Source organism: Gopherus flavomarginatus, chromosome 24 (assembly GCF_025201925.1).
Source record: "Gopherus flavomarginatus isolate rGopFla2 chromosome 24, rGopFla2.mat.asm, whole genome shotgun sequence".
NCBI classification, from domain to species: Eukaryota; Metazoa; Chordata; order Testudines; family Testudinidae; genus Gopherus; species Gopherus flavomarginatus.
In genome coordinates, this window is record NC_066640.1 from 4,745,744 (window position 1) to 4,768,720 (window position 22,977).

The 22,977-nt window shown below is 48.8% G+C and overlaps 1 protein-coding gene across 10 annotated transcripts in view; it reads right to left on the bottom strand.

Annotated features, from left to right (window-relative positions):
- The window catches only part of TCF3 (transcription factor 3), a 130,855-nt gene extending 115,058 nt beyond the window's left edge, over nt 1-15,797 (bottom strand). For 2 of the 10 annotated variants that reach the window (XM_050933734.1, XM_050933733.1), the window contains exons 1-3: nt 15,626-15,797; nt 11,977-12,078; nt 3,117-3,189 (exon numbers count right to left, since the gene is read on the bottom strand). In XM_050933734.1, the coding sequence (XP_050789691.1) occupies nt 3,117-3,189; nt 11,977-12,051 (148 nt within the window). In that variant the 5' untranslated portion in view covers nt 12,052-12,078; nt 15,626-15,797. Of the gene's footprint in view, nt 1-3,116; nt 3,190-11,976; nt 12,079-12,211; nt 12,229-15,625 lie in introns of those variants that run through there. The other 8 variants (XM_050933736.1, XM_050933738.1, XM_050933732.1 and 5 more) reach the window with 7 other exon arrangements.
- Between the last annotated feature and the right edge of the window lie 7,180 nt (nt 15,798-22,977).

Sequence of the window (22,977 nt, forward strand, 5' to 3'; positions counted from 1 at the left end):
CCAGTTTAACCAAAATCAGTTTTTAAAACAGATTTAGCTAGGTGCATGCAAATCCCCGGTGCATGCACTAAATGATTTACAACTGGCTTACACCAATGTAAGTTACTAAGTCAAGCTAAATCAGTATAAGCCAGGTGTAACAATGAGCAACCACACCATCCAGGGTCTTCTCTACACAGACATCTTCCACCAGTTCAAATGAAACCTGTTTAACTAGAACAAGGCATGTGTGTGTGTGCGTAGACAAGACCCTTGATGGTATGACAGGTCGTTGTTACACTTCTGATGTATACACCCACCAGTCAGCATGAAAACACACCAACATCCAAGAGCAGAATGAAAAGTCACTTAACTCTTGACAGGAAAAATATACACTTCACCCTTTTAAAAAAAGAGAGACTCTAGGCCATTCACTGCATGAAAAGCCTTCCATTAACAGTGCACTGAGCTGCATTTCAGAATCAAGACGCCAGTCGGCAGAACTGAAGGCCCACACTAAGCCAGGAAAACGGGACAGTGGTAGTTGTACAATCGCCCTTAATGCAATTGCAGAATGTCACTCCTTGATGATTTTTATGAACCATTCAGAAAGCCCATCTCAAAAACAGCAGCTCAGAGGAAGGGTGGTGTCACCTTTACCTTTCACTCCCCTGGGTGGGGTGTGTGTGTGTGTGCGCGCGCACGCATACTGTATGTGTTCTAGGCTGACACAGGGCATCTGAGTGAAAGACGCTAGCCATCACAGGCTATTTCCCCAGCACTCCTACTCCTTGTCATGAACTGGCCAGCTCTGCAGATCAAGGAGGCAAGCCAACAGCCAAGCAGGAAATGACTGAATGCAAGCTTGCTCTCTCACAAGCTTGTGGTGTTTCTTTTGTTGATTATTTTAGCAGCAAAGTACGAGATGTGTAAGTTGGAATGTTCACTACAGAGATCAACTTCCACCGGTGTTAAATTATACTTCTCCTTTACTCTCTACCTATATTTCTCTATTTCCTTGAACCCCTCTCCCTCCTCCAATTACCAATATATCCTTCTCTATCTTTTTCATTGTCAGGGTAAACGAAAAAGCTCTGAAGCACTCTCACACCATACTGTGTTTGTCTTCATGAATCAAACTAAAACCTGTTGTGCTTTATAACAAATTATGATTTAAAAAAACCCTAAACTTTAGAAATAAGTCTCTATATAGAGGAAAATGTTTGTTCAAAAAAACTGTTTAGAGCTTGAGCTAATTTCTGGAAGCCCAGACACTGCTGAAGTTCAGGGGCAGAAATGCTGCGAGTGATACCATGGACACATCACTTTGCAACATTTCTTTGTGTAGATTGAATGTTTCCACACACAACAGTGCCAGCTCTGCTATCCAAAATCTCTCACTACCAGGCTCCAGGAGCTCCTGAAACTCCAGGCCTCCATCCATCCTGACATCCCAGTAGGAGGCAGCCCAAGAGGTGGAAAAAAGCAAGACATTTGACTGCAGTATTTTCATGCTGAGCCATTTCCAGTAGCCTGAACAACACTCATTAACAGTACTTCCCAGGCTACCCCATTTAATCACAGCATACAGCACCAGAGCTTCACCATCCTAGTGTGGTTTGGGAGGTTTCTTAAAAGCAATGGCACAGCCAGGTTTGTAGGAGTGGGACATTCCAACACATCTTGGGTGGCTTCAGTTAATTGGTATTGGAATAGCAGAGATTTTAACAATCTACAGAGACATCAGCATAGTTAAGAGAGAAGGAATATGGCGATAGGAGGATAAAAGGTAATAAGACCCTCCTGTATGCCACAGACTTTATTCTATAGAGAACAACTGTCTCATGAATGCAAGATCCCCGAGCACAGAAAGCCTGTTGCAGCCACACAGCCCCAGGAGCATGACAGATATAGTCCCAGGAATATTTTATTTTAATACTGACTTAAGAAGCCTCTGCCAGTTAGTGCCAACATTTCAGACATGGGAAGCTGACTCCCATGGAATCAAAGGATTGGAAGGGACCTCGAGAGGTCATCTAGTCCAATCCCCTGCACTCATAGGCAAACTAAGAATTCTCTAGACCATCCCTGACAAGTGTTTGTCCAACCTGCTCTTAAAAATCTCAGAATGGAGATTCCAAATTCCAGTGATTAACCACTCTGACAATTTGGAAGTTTTTCCTAATGTCCAACCTAAATCTCCCTTGCTGCAATTTAAGCCCATTGCTTCTTGTTCTAGCCTCAGAGTTTAAGAACAATTTTTCTCCCTCCTTCTTGTAACAACCTTTCATGTACTTGAAAACTTATGTCCCCTCTCAGTCTTCTCTTTTCCAAACTAAACAAACACATTTTTTTCCAATCTTACCTAAGTCGAAAAAGTTAGGCTCCATGGAGGATTACCTAAGGTGTTTAGGAGCACAAATCCCAGCCTCTTTAAATGAATCTGTGCTCCTAAATCCCCTTGATGTTTTTGAAAAACTCTCCCCCATCCTCCCAAACTCAGTATTTAGGCACTTACACCTGCCAAGCACTGAGCAGCTTCAGCTGACTTCAGCAGGTGTTCAGTGCTTCTGACAACTCGGGGCCAGATCCTCAGCTGGTGGAAGTTATCCCAGGCATTTATTTAGGTCTTTAAATATTGAGATAGGCGCCTATCTTTAGGGCCAAGATTTTCAAAACTGGGTGTCCAAACTACTGACGTACACTGGCCCCAGCAGGGCATCACGGTCATGCTACTGGAGATGGATGGGCAAGGTGTCACAGAGCAGATACTTGTACCATCTACTTAAATATAACAAAGGATCTGGGATTGTCAAAGTGGCTGAAGGAAGTCCAACACCCAAATCTCATTGGAATTCAAACTCCCATCGGCCTCTTTGAGAGTCCCGACAAAGAGAATTAACCTTTAGTTATTCATGAAGTTTCACCTCAGTTACACAACAGCAAGAGATTCCTGGACACACACACACACGGGATTACGGAATTAACATTCGTACTCAGAGCAGCAGAGGTACAATAGAACCATGAAAATACATTAAAGAGCATCCACGAAACTGACAACTCCCTTTGCTTTGGGGCTTTGTATTTGTTTTTAACTCTGAAAAGAGGCATTAAGAGGGGGAAAAAAAAGACAATACCTGATCCGCCAAACTGCGTGCTCGCTAGCGTCGTGGGTCTGTTTTTTCCATTAGCCACTGGCAGGGGGAACATCTAGAAAAACAGGAAGATGAGGGAGAAAGAAGAGAGAGATTTCAATATGTTAGCTTTGCTGTGCTGTGGTAAGGGAGAGACGAGAAAGAAGTAAAAGTATTATGAGCGCAGCAATCTTTCCAACTGCTTTCCCAGCTGATCTATGTAGCAGGGAGGAGTGTCCTCCAACTCTGAGCTGGTATATGTCCATTCCCGAGCAAATAAACATTTGTGTAGACAGATCTTCCAATTTCTTTTTCATGAAGCAGCAGCGTCTGGGATATTTTTCATTTGGACTGGAGAAGAGAGGTTTCCTCTTTCCACCCCTGCGCTTAGGGCTCATTATTTCTTCCCCACACTATTACAAGAGGCAAAAAACCTAGGAAGAGCACAAGGCCAAAGTATGATTTGTTCCCTTATTAATAAATTAGCATAAAGGGTGTAGCACCCAATTCTCCATCTAAACAGAGATTCACCCCACTCTTTCCCCCCAAATTAAACACATGTGAAGACCTGGTTTATTTCCTCTTCTTCCCCCCAACCCTCCTTATTTGGTGCTATCCTATATCCTAGGAGGAAGTTAGCAGCTACCATAGTGACTTCAGCTGGAGAGGACACTGATGACTAAGCTACACAATTATTTGCTGCTTACCTACAGTGCACAACCACCTCATGTAGGACTCCAGAAGATTCCCCCTCTCCCTCCCCCCCCCCCCCACCCCCGGTTTTAGGAGCAAAAAGTGAACATCAAGTATCAATCCACTTTCCCTCTCCACTCAGAGACACTGTACCAGTGTAAATAAGCCAAGATAGTGGACATTCTGCAGAAATGTGTAGGCAGATAAAGTCTGCCTGATTCCAACATTATGTAACACACGCTAACACATGATCAGAAAGATTAATGTGCTTTACAGTATCTGTCATTTTAGCTACCTGTTTAGCTATAAATTGTAGCAGTAACAGAGTAGCAATCTCCCTCTGCCAGAGAGCTTCCTCAAAAATACTGCATACCTAGTCAGCTCATGCGGACAAATATTTTTAAAATAAACGGGGCAAGTTTCAAAAATGTGCTTAAAAAACATATATACACCTGCATGCAGCAGAAGAGAAAACTAATTCTCTTCTACAAACATCGAGCTTTAGCCAATAAAACAACTGGTGGGAAAATGCTCAGTAAATTAACATTTTAAAATGTTTTTTTAATACTTAACTCAGATATTTTTACCATCAAATCATTTACATTATTTATAGCTTTATAATGTCTGAATAACTCAAAGTTTAAATACTTTAAAGATTAAACCATTTAATAGAGAAATGCAGCATTTCATGCCCTGACATATTTGATGCTTTTTTGTGACCAGGAATGTTACTTTACACAGTTGTCTGCTCAGGTTTGGTTACTAATCTTAAAAATACAGGAATATGTGGGGGAGATTTTTCAGTCAGAAAGATCAATAAGCCAATCAACTTCCACTGAAAAGCCATGGAATTTGGGTGTCTAACTCTCATACATGTGAAAATATGTATGTGCGCGCAAGCATGGACATATACACTTAAAAAAAGCATCTAAACAGAAGGCTCACAAGATGCTTAGATTTTCACTGCTAGGAAAGAAATTCCTTAGAGCAACAGCAATGTTAGTTTATATAGATAGTATTGTTGTAGCCATGATGGTCCTAGGATATTAGTGAGACAAGGTGGGTGAGGTAATATCCAATAAAAGATATTACCTCCCCCAGCTTGTCAGTTTAGAGAGAGAGAGAATTGATTTTTAAAATAAGGGATATTAAAATAATGTGGTCAGAAATTCACTTAATTAGCCCAGTAAGACAGCGAGGCAGATTGCCTTACTCCTTCCCCCCTAGGAGATGGGAAAAATGTTACTTTAACTGAAATGGTCAATCTTCATTTCCAAGAATTGCAAAGAAGTTCTCTGTTTGGAGAGCAGCTTGAATTTATTGGTATCAAGCACCAATTTGTACATGCTGCCTTCTTAAGCCACACAGTTTGCTTATTTTCATAAGCATTTCTGCTTAATTGCTAATGCAACAACGAAACACCCACAAGGTTAGAGTGAAAACACCAATGGAGAAAATGTCTAGTTTTGTTCCATTGTGCAATACACATTTTCTCTTCTACTTCTGCAAAAGGGGTCCCCCCCCAGCACCACTATTTTTGGCAATCCCCAACACGCCCATACACCAAATACATATGAATGAGGGATGCCTTCCCACCTCTTGCCTTCATCTTCCTTATTCTGTTTAGAAAGATACTGTCAGTGGGAGTCTGAAGTAACCCTTTCCTGCTCTCATTACCACAGGAATTAAAGAACGATCAAAGAACTATCACTCATCAAAGCAAGCTGAGACTTTAAAGCATCACAACATTTGATAAATAAGGAACCGCACACTAACGTTACTTCAATACTAATTTGCAAGCCATATATTATAGATGAAATGCAGGAAATATAACGCTTATACTGTCAACTTCTGTTTTTCCACAGCGGTGTGGGTTTAAGTCACACTGCTGGGCTTCACTTAAGGGCACAGTAAATAAGATTAAGAGTGTCCTCTGCCTTCGTTAGTTTGTATCACTCAACAGCAAAATCTAAGTTCAACCACACACTGAATTCCCTTTATTTTTAAAATGTTACTTTAAAAATAAAATATTTAGATGGAAAAAACAGCATGCAATGGAAGGGATTAACTATCAAGCTTTTCCAATTTTGTAATTGGTTCATTACTTGTTCTTTGTTGGATTCGAACAATATAGATTTAACGGTGTTATGTAAAAGTCCCGTCTTAAATTTCTGTATACAGGATTGCACTGATGCTTTCAGTCTTCTTGACAGATGACGACTACTTAAATGTTATCCCCACAGATATCTGTGGGTCATTCTTGGATCCAATAAAAAACAAATCCAAACAAAGTGGGGAAAAAAACTACAGACACATTTTAATGGATGGTTACATCTAAGATACCAGCAATGTTCTGAGAGGTAAGCTTGTATGATAAGAGAAAGCGCATTTGTTCAGTCACATATTTCACATGTGGGGCCCTACCAAATTCACAATCCATTTTGGTCAATTCACAGTCATACAATTTTAAAAATTGTAAATTTCATGATTTCAGCTATTTAAATCTGAAATGTCATGGTATTGTAACTGCAGGGTCCTAATCCAAAAAGGAGCTGTGGGAGGGTTGCAAGGTTATTGTAGGGGGGTTTGCGGTACTGCTACCCTTACTTCTGCGCTACTGCTGGCAGCAACGCTGCCTTCACAGATGAGCAGCTGGAGAGCAGCAGCAGCTTGCCAGACACCCAGCTCAGAGCTGCGCCCTCAGTCGGCAGCCGACACTATCCAGCCATCCAGTTCTAAAGGCTGCTGCACAGAAGTAAGGGTGGCATGGTATGATATTGCCACCCTTACTTCTGCACTGCTACAGCGAGGCACCACCTTCAGAGCTGGATGCTCGGCCAACAGCCACCACTCTCTGGCTGCCGACCCCAGGAAAGTTGACACCAATCTTTTTTACTTGATCAATGATTAAACTAACGTAGGGAACCCTCCCCCGTCCCCCCATCTTGGTTGCATCATATATATCTTGTTTTGGGGAGAGTGAGGGCTTACAAATAGTACTTTTTCAAAAGTGATTCTAAGCCACTATCTCTATAGTGGTACCATTTACCTCTAATTCAAAGTGTTTTTCCTAGAATGACATGGGAAATACTGTGATTTGGTCTGGCTGATCTATATTCAGATAAACGGCCTGACAGTCTTGAGCACTCTGAAAATGTTGAATTTCTGTTTAACCAGGTACATCTGTTTGAAATTCATGCTGCTATGGCTTAATATCCCAAAGTTAGCAAGATGATACTAATAAGAGAAAAGGCTGGGTTGAAACTACCTAAGGAAAATCATGGGGATTTACTTGCACAATAGGAATAAAGCATTTAGAAATTCTTAGTTACGTTAATGCGACGTGTAAAATGGAAAAAGTGGAATGTACTGAATTCCCTTGTAAGATAATTTGTATTAACTTTTAAAAACAAGTTGGACATAGTGCTATTAATTTGTCTCGATGTATTTTTTACTTATTTCTACACTGTTTTCGTTATTTTTACTGATTCCACTGCATTTAAATAAAAGCTCTGAAGTCAGCATAAAGGAAGGGTGGCAATATCCCACCCCCACCCCCTCAAATAACTTTGTGACTCCCTGCAACTCTCTTTTAGGTCAGGACCCCCAATTTGAGAAAGGCTGGTCTACCCCGTGAAATCTGTATAATATAGGGTAAAAGCACACAAGAGACCAAATTTCACGGTCTGTGACGTGTTTTTCATGGCCGTGATTTTGACAGGGCCCTATTTATATGTTTATTAGCTGACAGATTTCAGTGACTTTACAGCCATTGCAGCCCACGGAGTTAATATATATATTTTGAAAAATCAATTACTCTTAAGAACACTTTAACCAGACTTATTAATTTCTTTTAGGTGAATTTTTCACCTGCTCAGACTATAACAAAGCAGCTATTATTATGTAGCTGCCATTCACTCTCATTAAGTCCATCACAAATATTTTACTGCTATTAAACAGCAAATCATTACGACATAGCAGCCCTTTAGTTCATATGGTAAGTCTCAAAATAATAAAAAACTTAAACCTGAAAGATATTTTGGAGCACATAAAATATCCAACCATTAACTTCTTTTCTATTAGGAGGGAATAAAGGGAATTCCACTAAACAAAATTAGCAAAGGCATAAGTGTTCTTTTAAGCAAAACCCTCCTGATTAAGACTTTGTTTGCCTACTTAAACATTAAATGAACTTTATTAGTTAGATTCTAAACAAAAAGCAGTTTCTATAATGGAAACGCGGGCACTCTGACTTCGCCACAGTGAGACATATGGCACTGCTTTAACAACACTGGGTGTTTTAACTCTAGGAAGCAGTCGAAGAAAAGTTTTAAGGAGCTCCAGACAAAAAAGTCTATCCATGCAAAACAAGCCAGGTACTTGTTACTTAGCTTTAGAAAGATTGGACAACTCTGCCTTGCACACAAAGTTTTACTCCTCGTGGGGTGGCTGGATCCATGTGGTTCAACATTTAATACAGAGTGCTCGCTCTCTTACAGCGAGACTGTAAAACCAATTCTATGGTAAAGCCCTGTCCATATAACAACTTACAACATATTGTACTTGGTATCCGCACACCATATGGTTAATATTCTATTAACAACAGTGGGAGCTAACAGTGTTTCGCCCTGCCAGAGGCTTAGACTGGCACTCAGCTGCCTCTATGTATCTGGTTTGGCACACGTCTGCAGCACAGACAGGACCCCTAACCATGCCTTTGTAATTGTTTGGCTGCTGCTTCTTCCTCCCAGCTCTCATCGCGTGCTGACATCTCAGACTGCACTGCACCAGAGGCTTGGTGCTTTCGCCGCCCTGTGTGTGCCCTCCAAGAACTATCTCCCTACCAAGGCATCATGGGATAGCCTCTCAAATTTTCCCAGAATGCCCTGAGACAAATGCAGTTAGGCAGCATGGAGATCAATGGACAAACATGGTTGTGACTGCTGCTGTGTGGATAAAGCTGAAAGGTGTGAACTGTAGTTAAAGTGACAAGCCTCAAGCTAGATTACAATAGTCATGGCTATGACTGCAGCCTAGCTGAAGCCCCTTCTGAAGAGGGCAAATATATGAAACCTCAGAAATGCCAAGCCACGAGGTGAAGAATGATTAAAATTACAGTCTAAAAAGAAAAATTAAATTTAATACTTTGAACCAATACTAAGTTTTCGGGGCTGCCTCCTCCCAGATTTGCAATCCCCTTCCAGCTCACTGCTGTGATGCAGTCGTAAAAGCAAGCTTACAAATTCATTGTATTTTGAGGCACTGTGTTCAGAGGCACTTGTAAAGAACTCTGCTCTGCACACCCCAAAGCAGCTAACAGTCTACAGATCTGTGAGTTTGGTCTGGAGTTATAACTTCAGACTACTTAAATAGACATTACAACACTGTTTTGCTTTTCACCGTTTATTGGCAAGTTACTTCAGAAGAAAGCTTTGGATAGGCGCTTTTGCAGTTCAATACATACCTAATTTTCTCTTTTTTTGAGGTCTAAATCCTTCTACTTTAATTACAGTATTTTTTTCCCCAATTAACCCCACAGACTAGGCTGCTCTCATATACACAACCACTAGTGTCAGAACATAAAATTCACCCATCCGGGTGGCAAACAGCTCAGAGCTGGTCCAGAAATCGCTACAGGGTGGTATGCATTTTTTCTAGAAAAACAGATTGAAAGCACAGGCCTAAACAGATGCTGCTGAACACAAAGTCCTTGCCTCAATAGTCTTCACTCCTTTATCCTAGTCTGACACAGATCACTGGGACAACTTTTCATTCCTGCTTATTCAGAGATGAAGGAGGGGGGAAAAAAAAACCCAAGAGATCCAGACCACAGGACAAGAAGTTACATCCAAGTTACAAGACATGTGAGCACCCTGCAATGCTCCAAAGATTTAACTATGTAACTTCTATACTATGCTTAACAAGTATGTAGTATCAGTACGAACATTATCTACTAGCTAATGAGTTTTATGTTATTGTGTGCTTTTAAATTCTCATTCTTAGTGGGATATTTATTATTTCTAATGACCTCTGTAGGCAAAATAGTATGTTCGTGTCTGAGTGCGGAAGGACACAACAGGCCCAATTCAAAAGCTCACTAATGGCTTCCCACTGACTTGACAATGCAGGATCAGGCCTAATTTGTTATGAAGATAACACACTCCCAGAAATAGAGCTTGCAGGGAACTGCTCGGGCCCCAATCCTGCAAGTAGCAGACCCTAGGGCTCACATGGAGCCCCAATGACATCAAGGGTCTGCCCACGTGCAGCTAACTGCACAAGTGTCATATGTACACAATGCTCCAATTCCAATCTCACACTGGATTGACTTTGGTACAGTGACTTCAGCAGTTACATATTTACACTAATGTAAGAACAAGAATTTTACCCAATGTATTAAATCTTAGCTCCAGATCCAAGTCTAGGCCAGGGGAGAGTTTTATAATATAAAAGGGAAATGTGTTATTTTAATGGTCCTGAACAATTACAAGGAGTTGCAAATAAGGATATTTTCAAATTTGCTACAAAATAAGTTGCAAATAGTGTTTGGGAATTCTTTTTGGAAAGGAAGGAAGAGAAATAAGAAACTGTCCAATCCTGAACTAGATTATGGATATTGCAGATCAAAACTTGGATCTCTCACACAAACAGGCGAGCCTGGCAAAGGGAACAGAAACCTCTAAAGTGAGGGAGAAAAGTTGCTCACCCTTCCCCAATGAACCCTGAACATATTTGTATTTGAGGTATAGCATCATCACAGCTCCCCTTGCAACTGTAAACGATATTAGTTACTTTTTCATTAGATCAATCTCCCATCAGCTGTAGGTGGCTGAGATGTTCATCCTGTTCCACCACAGTGGGAATTCTCATGCAGGGTAAGGAGAGAATACATGTGGATACATATGATGCCTGTGCAGTTTGCAGCTTCTTATTGATTGCTGCAAGTTAACTCTATTCTAAGTTTTCTTATCTATGTTGTATCTTTATGCTGGGATCCAGAAGAGATGCAGTGCGCTAACACTGAGTATAAAGGAAATAAGGGGCAAGGAATTGTGACCATGCTCCCTTGTTTTGTACCCGAAGGAGAAGAAAAATGATCACAAAGGCATCACTGACGAATACCTAAGTATACCCAGAATGACCCAGAAGAATAATGTCAGCATTGCTATTTAATGGTTATTCCTCTTCTTGCAGCAGCATTTTTTCAATTTGTAGAGTAGGTTTGCTTATCTACAAAGCAAGACACACATGCCAAGTGTCATTAGGGTGCAGCACATGACAGAGGAACCAAGCTGGCGTTTGCATTCAAAACAGTAACTTTTTTCTTTCCACGGGTCACCCACCAACTACAATCAAACATCACATATAGGCCCTGATCCTGCAAACGCTTACATATGCCTTGTCTTTACACACCTGAGTAATACCACTAATTTCAGTGGAACTACTCTCATGTGTAATGCTAAGCATATTCATTCGCAGGGTTGCAGCCTTTGTTTGCCACTACTAAAAGTGACCCCAAAAAGGCACGTACATTCTCTGGGGAACTTCTCAGCCAATGTTACTTTCTTTTCAATGACGGCCTCAAAATTTTACTGTAGAGCTTTGAGGATTTTTTAGGCAAGGAATAGGGGTACAGGAGTACTTAATCTCTGTGAAAATATAAATTAGATCTACTCTGCAAAATTGCAAATTGACATAGAATAATGTGGAAGGACATGTATTCAACAATTTGGATCTGGGAAGAGGAAAAACACAGCCTGATGAAGTAACTGTTAAGTAAAGTCACATCCTTGCATTAGTTACATATACAAAGCTTCAGAAGTCATTATCCAGCACATTTTGCTATGAGCATTTAAACAGAACAGACTAATGTTTTCTGCTTCCACAGAACTTTCCCACCCAAAGATCACTATATGCTCACTGCAAGGAAAGTCTTTACTAGGGGCTGACCCGGGTCCCCCATTGCTTAACTTAAAGGAGCAAAAAAAGAACCAAGCTGCAGTGCACACAACATATCTGAAACCCACCATCTCCAATTTACCTCACTTTACAGGCTCATGTTCTCTGCTGCCGCCCCACCCCCGTCGCCCATTCTTCCAGATCTCAAGAACACTGGAAACAAATGAAGCTACTGTCCCTTTAAAGGCCTCCCTCAAAGGAGCTTGCTTACCATACTGAAGTCCAGCAGGTCACTGAGTTCTTTGTCTGTCCCAACTGCAGCCATTCTCTGCTGCTGCTGATTCATACTCCCACAGACTCAACAGTGGCAGTCCTAAAGAAAACCATGGGGGAGGGGAAGAGATATTTTAATGACTAGAGCAAACTACCCACCCCACTGATGAATATTTAAAAAAAAAGAAAAGAAAAAAAATCCCTTGCAAATCCCCAGCTTCCAACTTCTGCACCTCAGAACACAGTGAAAGTCCTCACATGGCACCCAGAGACAGGAACAAGCCTTCTATTGACCAGACACACTTGTATGTTTGTTTTTTGCTGCCAATTCCACTAATTCAGACCAATTCTGTTGCTCCTGGCATGCAGCAAATGAAAAAAAAAAAGTCAACTCATTTATCAAAGGGTTCAGGCAAGTTATCATTCAGGCTCTCGGGCAGGTTTGGGCTTTTTACCCCCTCCGTTTGTGGGAGTTCCCCTCCCGCTTGTTTGTGTCTATTTCTCTTTAAAGTTTAAAAAGGGCCTGATTTCATGCCCTCCCCCACTCCAGGGTGCGGAGCTCCCATTTTATTTTGATTGACGCTATGGGTGCTTGGCAACTCTGAAAATCTAGCCCTTAGGTAACAAGAATTAGCTACCAAAAAGGCAATAATCTCCCCACAAAAGATGGAGAAAATGAGGTTACATTATTTTCACCATCAAAGGGCTTTCCAAAAATAAAACCCTCAAAACAATCTTGCAAGGTAGGTAAATATTGTTCTGCCCATTTTTTTTTTTTTTTTTTTAAAAGAGATCAAACCCATCACAGCAGGAAAATATTTCTTCAGGAGTAGAAATGGAGGCAGGGGATGGGATAAAGAATTAATTCTTCTTCCTCTTTAAAACTCATTTATCGCTATCAAGTGCAGCTGGCCAATAATTTAACTCAATCATCACAAGTTTAATATTTTTATACACACACAAAACTCTGTATTCCAAAGCATTCCTAGGAAGCACTGGCTCATCCATTACATTTCAGTGAGGTTTAAAAAAATAAATATGCTGAAATCGATCCAGCACATACAAGACCTCTGCCACTATTAAAAAAAAAAAGCCAAGGGATTTTTGTTTTTTAAACCTGCCTTTATGTCATCAGTGCATCCGGCAATTATTTTTAAAGCAACTTTGAAAACATTCTCCCTTTCCCTCTGCCCAGTGGGTCCTGAAAGAACAATCCTTCTCCTCCAAGGAGTCCCCAGTGAATCCCCAGTTTAGCAAGTCAAAAACAAGACAGAGGGGGTTGGGTGTGAAAGGGTCCTGTTCAACCAAGCCCGAAAACCTCAACTATAGCCTCAAAAGACCCAGACAACTGCAATGCTCCAAGGAGGCTGGGAGCAGCAGACAGGGTTTTATTAAGGTCACAGAGGCAACTTATACAATATGCCCCCCAAAAGAAATGAAATCTATATCTTTAAAACCCTCCTAGCATTTAAAAAAAAAATCTAGTGTCCTATAAAACAAGAACCCTGCCCTGATCATGTAACAGAGAGAAGGCTGGGACTGTTTTGGTTTGGTTTTTAAAAAAAGACTAACAAAACTTGAACGTGCCTGAACGACAAGTGTGCATCATGCAAAACGTTTTTAATGGCTTTTTCAGGGCTGAGCCATGAGCGTTGGGGGAAGGGAAGGGGGCTAACAAGTGAACAGGATTCGTGGTTCCCTCCCCCAACCTCCAAGCAGCAGCCAGTGCAAGCTGCAGCCGGGCGGCGGCGGCGGCTGGGGGGGGCTCTGCCTTTGAAGCAAATGGAGCTGCTGGAGAGTGTTATTTTTCAATCTGAAATCATTCACAGCAGTTTTTCCGCTGCATGCCAGCGGAGAAGCCCTTTTCCCGAGTTAACACACAGCAGATGTTCCCCTATTACCCCCTCATCTTCCCCCCCCCCCCATGCACTTCAACCTGAGACATTCGAGTTTCTTCCACCAGAGCCGAGGTGCACCTTATTGCCTTTGGACAAAGGCTCCTCCACCACCAGCTCTCGCTCCTCTCCTCCTCCTCCCCCCTCTGCAAAGCCCTTTCCCCAAACTCCAGACAGGGCCTACCAAGTGCCTGCTGCTCGCCTCCAGCCACCTCCAAAGGCAGCATGCAAAGCCAGACCGACCCCCCCAGGGCCCCCACTGACACCGGTCACACACCCGCACGGCACCCGGGAAGGCTGAGGCAGAAACGGACACAAAAGAAAGCGCTTCCTTCCCCTCTGCACTTCCAAGCAAAGTTTGCAAACTACACACACACGCACTCCGACGGCAGGATAAACAAAACCCCGCCGCAGCAGGGGCCCAGCGAGTGTTAGAGCGGCCTGTGGAGATGGACAAAATATTTAATACTAAGAGTCACTCTTGCCCCCCCACCCCACAACTTTCCCATCACGGTTCGGGGGGGGGATCATGTTCTCACTTCAAGCTCTTTAAACTTGGCTGGGAGGGGAACAATGAACCTTCCTCAAGCCAGCTGCTCTCCCAGACCCTCGTTTTCACAATCCCCCCCCCCCGAATTTAACATGAAAAATGCACAGGATCCTAGAGAGTTATTCCACCAACACCCCCCCACACACACACACACACTTTTTTCCCTTTGCTGGGTAACCCCCCTACAGAGCCAGGATGAAGTTTGCAGCAGTCCAGTTCGAGGAGAGACGAAGGGGGGGGTTATTACCACTGGAAAAGCAGCCCCCCCCCGCCCCCAATTCTGCCAGGCCCTTCCACTCACCCGGCGACGCTGGGCTGAAGTTTACAACAGCTCCAGAGCGAGTGGGGAACAATAAACCCGTGCGGCAGCAGCGGCCTTTAGAGGGCTGTTGTGGGGATGGGATTGGAGGGGAATCCCCCCCCCAGAAGCCAGCTCCAGACGCGACCCCCCTCGCACCCCACATACCCTCAATACAAATCTAGGCTGCAGCCCTAGGATGGGGTCAATCGGCTCCACGCAGCAGCAGCCTGGCAGAGGGTCCCCCCCCCAAAACCCAACAGCCACCTCGACAGGACCCATTGGGCTTTGTTCCCCCCGGCACGCTCCCCCCAACAGCTGGGGCTGACAGGGCTCTGCACCGGGGCCAGTTGCCTCCCTACCAGGGTGACCTGGAAGTGGGGGGGGGAGGAAAAGCCCCCCCGCTCCCCAAATCAGTTGTTCCCCTGACGCTGCCTAACAGGATCCGAGATGAAGTTCACAGCAGTTGGGGGAGGGGGGCGCACACACTCTGAGCTCCCTGAACAGGCTGGGGGGGAGGAAGCCCCCCCATCCCGGGGCTGACTCCCCCCCCCCCCCGAGCCCAGCCGAAGTTTGCACGAGTCCCAGCGCGTGTGGAGCAGGGACAATAAACTCCATGCACCAGGGACCTGAAGGGGGGGGCGGGTAAAGAGATAGGAAGAACCCCCCCCACCCCCAAAAACCTCTCCAAATCCGCTCCACGCCCGGCCCTCCCCCCAGAGAAGGGGGTTTGCACTCCTGGGGGGAGCTCCCCGCCTCAGGGGCCTGGGGGGGGCCACCTCCCCAGGCTGAAGTTTGCAGCAGTTGTGCTGGGGCCGGCGGGGCATCGAGCTCCCCGCAGCAGGGCCCTGGGCTGGGGGGCGGCGGAAGGAACCCCCCCCAAGTCCCCCCCCCAGGATTTTACCTGCTCAGGAAGAAAAGCATCCGAGGGGGGAGGGGAACGCGGACCCTCCCCCGGGCGCTGCCGCCGGGGCCCCCGGACAAAGCGGCTGCTGGCTCCCCCCGCCGGCTGCCTGGGGCCGCGGCGCCCAGCTCCCGTCCCGTCCCGCCCGGAGCCCGCCGCGGGCTCTATTGTTCTCGCCCGGCGGGCGGGCGGCGGCTTGGCTGTGGCGGGCGGCGGCGGCGCGCTCGCTCCGCATGGGCCGCGCGGCTCCTAGCGCTGCTGCTGCTGCTGCGGCGGCCGCTGCCTCCTCATCGTCCCCCCGCGGCGCGGGCGGCTGCTGGCGCTGGGGCGGCCGGAGACATGGGAGCCCCCCCGCGCCGCCTGCACATCGGCGCTGCTGCGGCGGCGGCTGCTGCGAGCGGCGCCTCCCCCCGCCGTATCCTTCCGCCGCGGGCCAGCTGCGCGGCGCGGGGGGGCGGGGCGGGGCGAGGCGAGGGGCGGCCCCGGCCTCTTCCTCGGGCCCGGCCGTGGCCGCGGGCCTTCCGCGGAGCCCCTGTGACCCTCCCCTTCTTCTGTTCCTGCCCCGGGGTCCCTGCTCCCGCCTCTCCCCTTCTTCTGTTCCTGCCCCGGGCTCCTTGCTCCCGCCCCTCCCCTTCTTCTGTTCCTGCCCCGGGGTCCCTGCTCCCGCCTCTCCCCTTCTTCTGTTCCTGCCCCGGGGTCCCTGCTCCCGCCTCTCCCCTTCTTCTGTTCCTGCCCCGGGGTCCCTGCTCCCGCCCCTCCCCTTCTTCTGTTCCTGCTCCGGGGTCCCTGCTCCTGCTCCTGCCCCTCCCCTTCTTCTATTCCTGCCCCGGGCCCCCTCCCTGCCCCTTCTGTTCCTGCCCTGGGGTCCCTGCTCCTGCCCTTCCCCTTCTTCTGTTCCTGCCCCGGGGTCCCTGCTCCTGCCTCTCCCCTTCTTCTGTTCCTGCCCCGGGCTCCTTGCTCCCGCCCCTCCCCTTCTTCTGTTCCTGCCCCGGGGTCCCTCCTCCTGCCCCTCCCCTTCTTCTATTCCCGCCCCGGGCCCCCTCCTCCTCCTGTCCTTCCCCTTCTTCTATTCCTGCCCCGGGCCCCCTCCTCCCGCCCCTCCCTTTCTTCTGTTCCTGCCCCGGGCTCCCTGCTCCCGCCCTTCCCCTTCTTCTGTTCCTGCCCCGGGCTCCCTGCTCCCGCCCCTCCCCTTCTTCTGTTCCTGCCCCGGGGTCCCTGCTCCCGCCCCTCCCCTTCTTCTGTTCCTGCCCCGGGCCCCCTCCTCCTGCCCCTCCCCTTCTTCTGTTCCTGCCCCGGGCCCCCTCCTCCTGCCCCTCCCTTTCTTCTATTCCCGCCCCGGGCCCCCTCCTCCTCCTCCTGTCCTTCCCCTTCTTCTATTCCTGCCCCGGGCCCCCTCCTCCCGCCCCTCCCTTTCTTCTGTTCCTGCCCCGGGCTCCCTGCTCCCGCCCTTCCCCTTCTTCTGTTCCTGCCCCGGGCTCCCTGCTCCCGCCCCTCCCCTTCTTCTGTTCCTGCCCCGGGGTCCCTGCTCCCGCCCCTCCCCTTCTTCTGTTCCTGCCCCGGGGTCCCTGCTCCCGCCCCTCCCCTTCTTCTGTTCCTGCCCCGGGCCCCCTCCTCCTGCCCCTCCCCTTCTTCTGTTCCTGCCCCGGGCCCCCTCCTCCTGCCCCTCCCTTTCTTCTGTTCCTGCCCCGGGCCCCCTCCTCCCGCCCCTCCCCTTTTTCTGTTCCTGCCCTGGGGTCCCTGCTCCTGCCCTTCCCCTTCTTCTATTCCTGCCCTGGGCCCCCTCCTCCTGCCCCTCCCCTTCTTCTGTTCCTGCCCTGGGGTCCCTGCTCCTGCCCTTCCCCTTCTTCTGTTCCCGCCCCGGGCCCCCTCCTCCTGCCCCTTTCTTCTGTTCCCGCCCCGGGCCCCCTCCTCCTGCCCCTTTCTTCTGTTCCCGCCCCGGGCCCCCTCCTCCTGCTCCTCCCCTCCCTTTCTTCTATTCCTGCCCCGGGCCCCCTCCCCTTTCTTCTATTCCCGCCCCGGGCCCCCTTCTCCTGCCCCTCCCCTTTTTCTGTTCTTGCCCCGGGCCCCCTCCCTGCCCCTTTCTTCTGTTCCTGCCCCGGGCCCCCTCCCTTTCTTCTGTTCCTGCCCCGGGCCCCCTCCCTGCCCCCTTTTCCTGCTCCTCCCCTCCCCCCTTTCTTCTGTTCCTGCCCCAGGCCCCCTCCCCCCTTCTGTTCCTGTCCCGGGCCCCCTCCCTTCCCCCATCTCCTGCCCCTCCCCTCCCCCTTTTCCTCTGTTCCTGCCCCGGGCCCCTCCCTGCCCCCTCTTCCTGCCTCTTCCCTCATCCTTCTGTTCCTGCCCCTGCCCCTCCTCCTGCCCCTTCTCTCCCCCTCCTGTCCCTTTTTCATTTCTTTTCTCCTTCTTCTTTTCTACTCTAATCTTCTCCCCACTTTTCTATTCCTTCCCCTTTCCCTTTCTCTTCTTCCCCCACCACACACACACTCTCCTGCCCTTTTTCTCTTTCTTTTCTTCCTCTTCTCTAGTCTTCTCTCTCGTTTCTCTCTCTCCCTCCATTTGTCCCCCCCTACACACACACTCAGTGATGCCCCCCCGGGTGGGAGTTTTGTAGCCTTTCACTTGTGGGGCGGCGGTGGCTAGGGTAACGGTGGGGGAAGCAGAGTGTCCTTTGGGGGCTTAGAGACGTTGGAAGGAGAGGCTGGGAGGAGCTTGGGGGGTGCTCAGAGGAGCAACAGGTGAAGGGAGAAGGTGGCTGGTTTGGACAGCACAGCGGGATTTGGGGGCTGGGGGGGAGCAGACTAGGGGGAAGGGATGCCAGGGAGGGGACTGGGAGAAGGGGGGGTGGATGGAGGGTGGCATGAGGGGGGAAGGGGTGCCAGGGAGGGGGTGAGAGAAGGGGGAGGGGTGCGGGGGGGAAGGGATGGAGGGCTTCCAGGGAGGGGACTGGGAGAAGCGGGGGTCTAGGGGTGGCATGAGGGGGGAAGGGGTGCCAGGGAGGGGGTGAGAGAAGGGGGAGGGGTGCGGGGGGGAAGGGATGGAGGGACTGGGAGAAGCGGGGGGTGGATGGGGGGTGGCATGAGGGGGGAAGGGGTGCCAGGGAGGGGGTGAGAGAAGGGGGAGGGGTGCGGGGGGGAAGGGATGGAGGGCTTCCAGGGAGGGGACTGGGAGAAGCGGGGGGTGGATGGGGGGTTGCATGGGGGGAAGGGTGGTTAAGGCACTGCACTGGGAGCCAGGAGAGCAGGGCTCAGTGGCTGGCTCTGCCCCAGACACCCTTCCTGGCCTTGGGCCTGCGCCTTGGCCTGGCTGCAGCTCAGTGCCCCTCGCTGGCAGCCATCCCGCCCCTCCAGTGGGGTGCGAGCTGCCCAGATGGCAGGGTGATGGGCGCCCTGCCAGAGCCTGGGCGGGAGGGGCCTGGAAGGGGGGGGAGAACAGGAGCTGGGAGGGGGAGGAGCGAAGGGGGAGGGGGCTAGGAGGAGCAGAGCGTGGGTGGGTGGGACTAGGAGGAGCGGAGCGGACTATGTTTCCTGGCGGACGGGCACACGGGTCTCAGAGTGCACGGGGCAGAGGGGGCGGTGGCAGCAACATGACGAAATGGGAGCACCGGGAGATGGAATGATAAGGCCGTAGGGCATCGTCCAACGGGAGGGCCAAGCGGCCGCGAGTGGCAGGTGACGCGGCCAACCAGAGCCAGTCCCCTCCCCCTGCGAGCCCTTCGCCTGCAGAGCAGGGAGGCTGGACTGTGAAGCCAGAGGCAGCTGCTTTGGGCTTTGCTTTGCGTCTCCCGCCCGCACCCTCCCTGCTGTGCTAGGGGCTCCCCCAGCGCCGGGGTCAGGCGGAGGCCTGGTGGGGCTGCTGGGGGCCGCCTGGGGGGAAGCTAACCCAGTTGCCTTGATCAGATTAGAAATGGGGATGTTGCTGCAATTGCAGGGTCTCTTGCACCGTCCTCTGCAGCACCCTGTCCGCAGTGGGGCATGGGCAGCCGGGCCATGCCAGGGGTGGGGGGTAAATTTAGGTTTGCAGCTTAGCCCTAGAGGCAGGAGGGGTTGGACCCTCAAGTCCCCTGGATCCAGAGCTCCGGGGAAGCCTGGCTCATTCCTCTGCAAAGGACATGCTTGGGAGAGACCTGGTGGGTGGCCCAAACCAAACGGTTACTTAATTATTTGTATCCCTGTAGCACCCAGGGGCCCTAATCCTAGGCCAAGACTCCATTGTGTGAGGTGCTGCACACAGAGAACACAAAGATGGCCCAGCTACCAAGAGGCTGAAAATCCAAGACAAGAGACAATAGATGGATATAGACAAATTGGTGGGAGGGTAGGTTACAAGGTAACAGTCAAATTCCTGGATCCAAATTTTGGGGATGTTCAGAACCAGATCTGAGCTTTTGTGCTGGCCCAACTTTCTTGGACCGAACCACTCGTCCCCTCCCATAAAGTCTTTTATCCTGGCTCTGAATATTCCCAAACATTGAGGGATCCTGACTGAGCATGTTTGGGACCTCCTGTGATGTAGACTGAGATACTTAGATTGCAACAGAGGGGCTGGGTGGTTCTGTTTATCCAGCACCTGGCACAGTGGGGTTCTGGTCATGACTGAAGTGCCTATATGCTACTGCAGTACAACTAATGATATTTGGAGATCTTTCCAATGCCTGTTTTTAACTCTACACCTTTTGATTTTGCTCTTTCACTCTCCTTTAATTTCCTGTTTTAACTTTGTAACTATGCTTTAACATTTAAAGGGCCTTTGAGGGGTGCTCTTTGTATCAAAGATGCTGATAAAAAATTGCAGTCCTCTTGTTCAGTTTGCCACATGCTGTGAATGGATGGGCTCTGGCAGGCCATTGCTCTCTGACCCAATTTGTTCCTAGATTGTTGTTTTAATAAAATAATTAGGTTTGGGGAGTGGTCTTTATCTTGTGCTTCATGTTTAGCTTATGGGGCTTGACCAGTCAGTAGCTACAGTGGCCCTTTCTGTTCTGGAATGGGAGTTAACGGGTGAAGTTATGGCTGACGGAACTGGACAAGTTCCATCTGTCAAATCTAGATCTAGGAGTGTGTCTTGGGGCTTCTCTAAACACAGAAGTCACAGCAGTGTAAGTAAAGGTATGATGTTAAACTAGTGCACCGTGAGGGTGTGATTTTCTTACTGTGGTTTGAACTGATACAATCCAGGTTTAAATCAAATGTAAGAAAGTCCACACGCAAACCTGGGCAGGTTTAACTTTCCTCTGGGCACAAATGTGTGAAGCCATTTTTGTGCATTATCCGCATTTCTCTGAGCAGTCGCTCTCTTATTGTGATTTTTGTGTCATTCCCTGATGCTCCAGAAGTTGGGAATTCTGTGAATGTTTTTAAAGATCGTGTTGGCATCTTCATGAATATCAAAATATGTAACCATGCCCATTATTGGCGAGCATCTCCACTTTTGGCAGGAGCATCAGTCTTTCCCAGTGACTCTGGGCAACACAGCAATTGGCAGTTACTGGTGATACTTCCATGCAGGCCGAAAGCTTTGCTGGTGGGACAGGCAGGGGGTGTTTCCTTTTGAAATATCATAGAGTGTCCTTTTAATACAGTGTTGTCTGGCTGGGTATAACCAGAACCCACCCCTTTGGGTCTGGTGTCATTTCTCCTTGCACCAGGTCTGTATCTAACCAAAACAGTAAACTGCTGGGGGCAAGGACTCAGGGAAGTGCATGCATGCCCATAGCATGGTGTACCAAAGTTAAATAGCAATAATATAAGTGGGCACAAAAACTGAGTCTGAAACTTACATATGGCTGTTGTGGGTGGGGGAAGTGGGTTTATCTAATCTTACAAAGTCTACGCCAGTGTCAGATGGAGGAGAAGAACTGGAGGTGGATTCCCGTGTCCTGGAATGGACTCTAGGGGAAGAAGATTCAAAAATGGAATAGCTGCTGGGGACCCAGTCCCTCATTGCTGGTAACCATCCAGCATTTACACCGAGCACCGTTGCTATCGCTATTCTCACTTGTAAAGGTGGTGGCTTTCCCTGTCCAGCCAGAAGGCTTGGTTGGTTTCCCCATTACCCCACAGGAACCATGTTCTGCTTTAGTGCTGTTGTGACAGATGTTGTTTGAGCTCCACTTTGCACCCAGCACTTGCCACTCTTTTGCCACTAGCCATCACCTAAAATTTACAGGCACTTTAAAGGAGAAGGAAACTGCATCCCTTTAAATAGACTTGTTGAAAAATTCTGTTTTGAATTTAGTGCTTGGGGGGAGGAGGGTCTGTGATGGATTCTGGTTTTGTCCCTATTTAATTACCATGGCTGGGAAATCAGTGGCCAGGTGCTGGGGTATCTGACCCAGTGCAAACATCCAGTGGACCCAAGATGAACTGTGAGAAGCCATGATTTGAACTAGTGCAAATCACACCCCCCATCCCTGGAAGCAGGGGTGAAGTGCACAGGTGCAAACAGCTGCTTTCCTTGCCTGTCCCAGGGGTTTGCTCAGGGATTGCTGGAGCCAGGGCAAATCAGCCGTGTAAACAGAGCAGGCAGCAGGGGAAGCCCTGTGCTGTGATAGTAACCTCTGTCCTCCAGGTGCGGCCAGGGACTGGAGTTCTGCAAAGTGCTGCAGAGACTAGGGTGACCAGACAGCAAATGTGAAAAATCGGGACAGGGGATGGGGAATAATAGGAGCCTATATAAGAAAAAGACCCAAGAATCAGGACTCTCCCTATAAAATCAGGACATCTGGTCACCCTAGCAGAGACTAGCCCCCTCTGCACCAATGTGATTCCCACTTCGCTTGCCCTTTGCAGCCGTTTAGACTGTGGGATCCCATCTCTCCCCGTGGTTTACCTGGCACCGCTGCGCCCCTGGGCCAGCTCAGCGCTATTTTCCTCCTCCTCGGCCTCTTCTTCCCGCACCACTTTCCTGTCCCGCCTCAACGGCTCCTTTCCTCAGGAGGCCCCGGGTGGCAACCAGAAAATCAATCTGTCTGGCTGGGGCTGATTCATAGACCCAGGGCGGAGAGAGAGAGAGAGAGAAAGAAAGAAAGAAAAAGTGTGGGATGACTTCAGGGAAAAGAGCGCGGGGGTGGGGCGCGGCAGCAGGGAACATTTTGTGAAAGCTGCAGCATCCCTTTCCCAAGCTTTGTTTACCTGCCGGGGGAGCCTGGCTCTGGGGGAGGGACCCTTGCACTTTTCACTAGTGCCCTGCAAAAGCTAAAGCACCAGGATTCCCAACACACTCTCTCTGACTCCTGACAACTCCCTTGGCCAGGCCAATGGGAAACACAACGGGGCAAATCCCTGGAAGTTTTGCCAGAGTGAGGACTGCGGCGTTAGGCCAAATCCATCTCAGGGGTAACTCCACTGACCCAGGTAGGG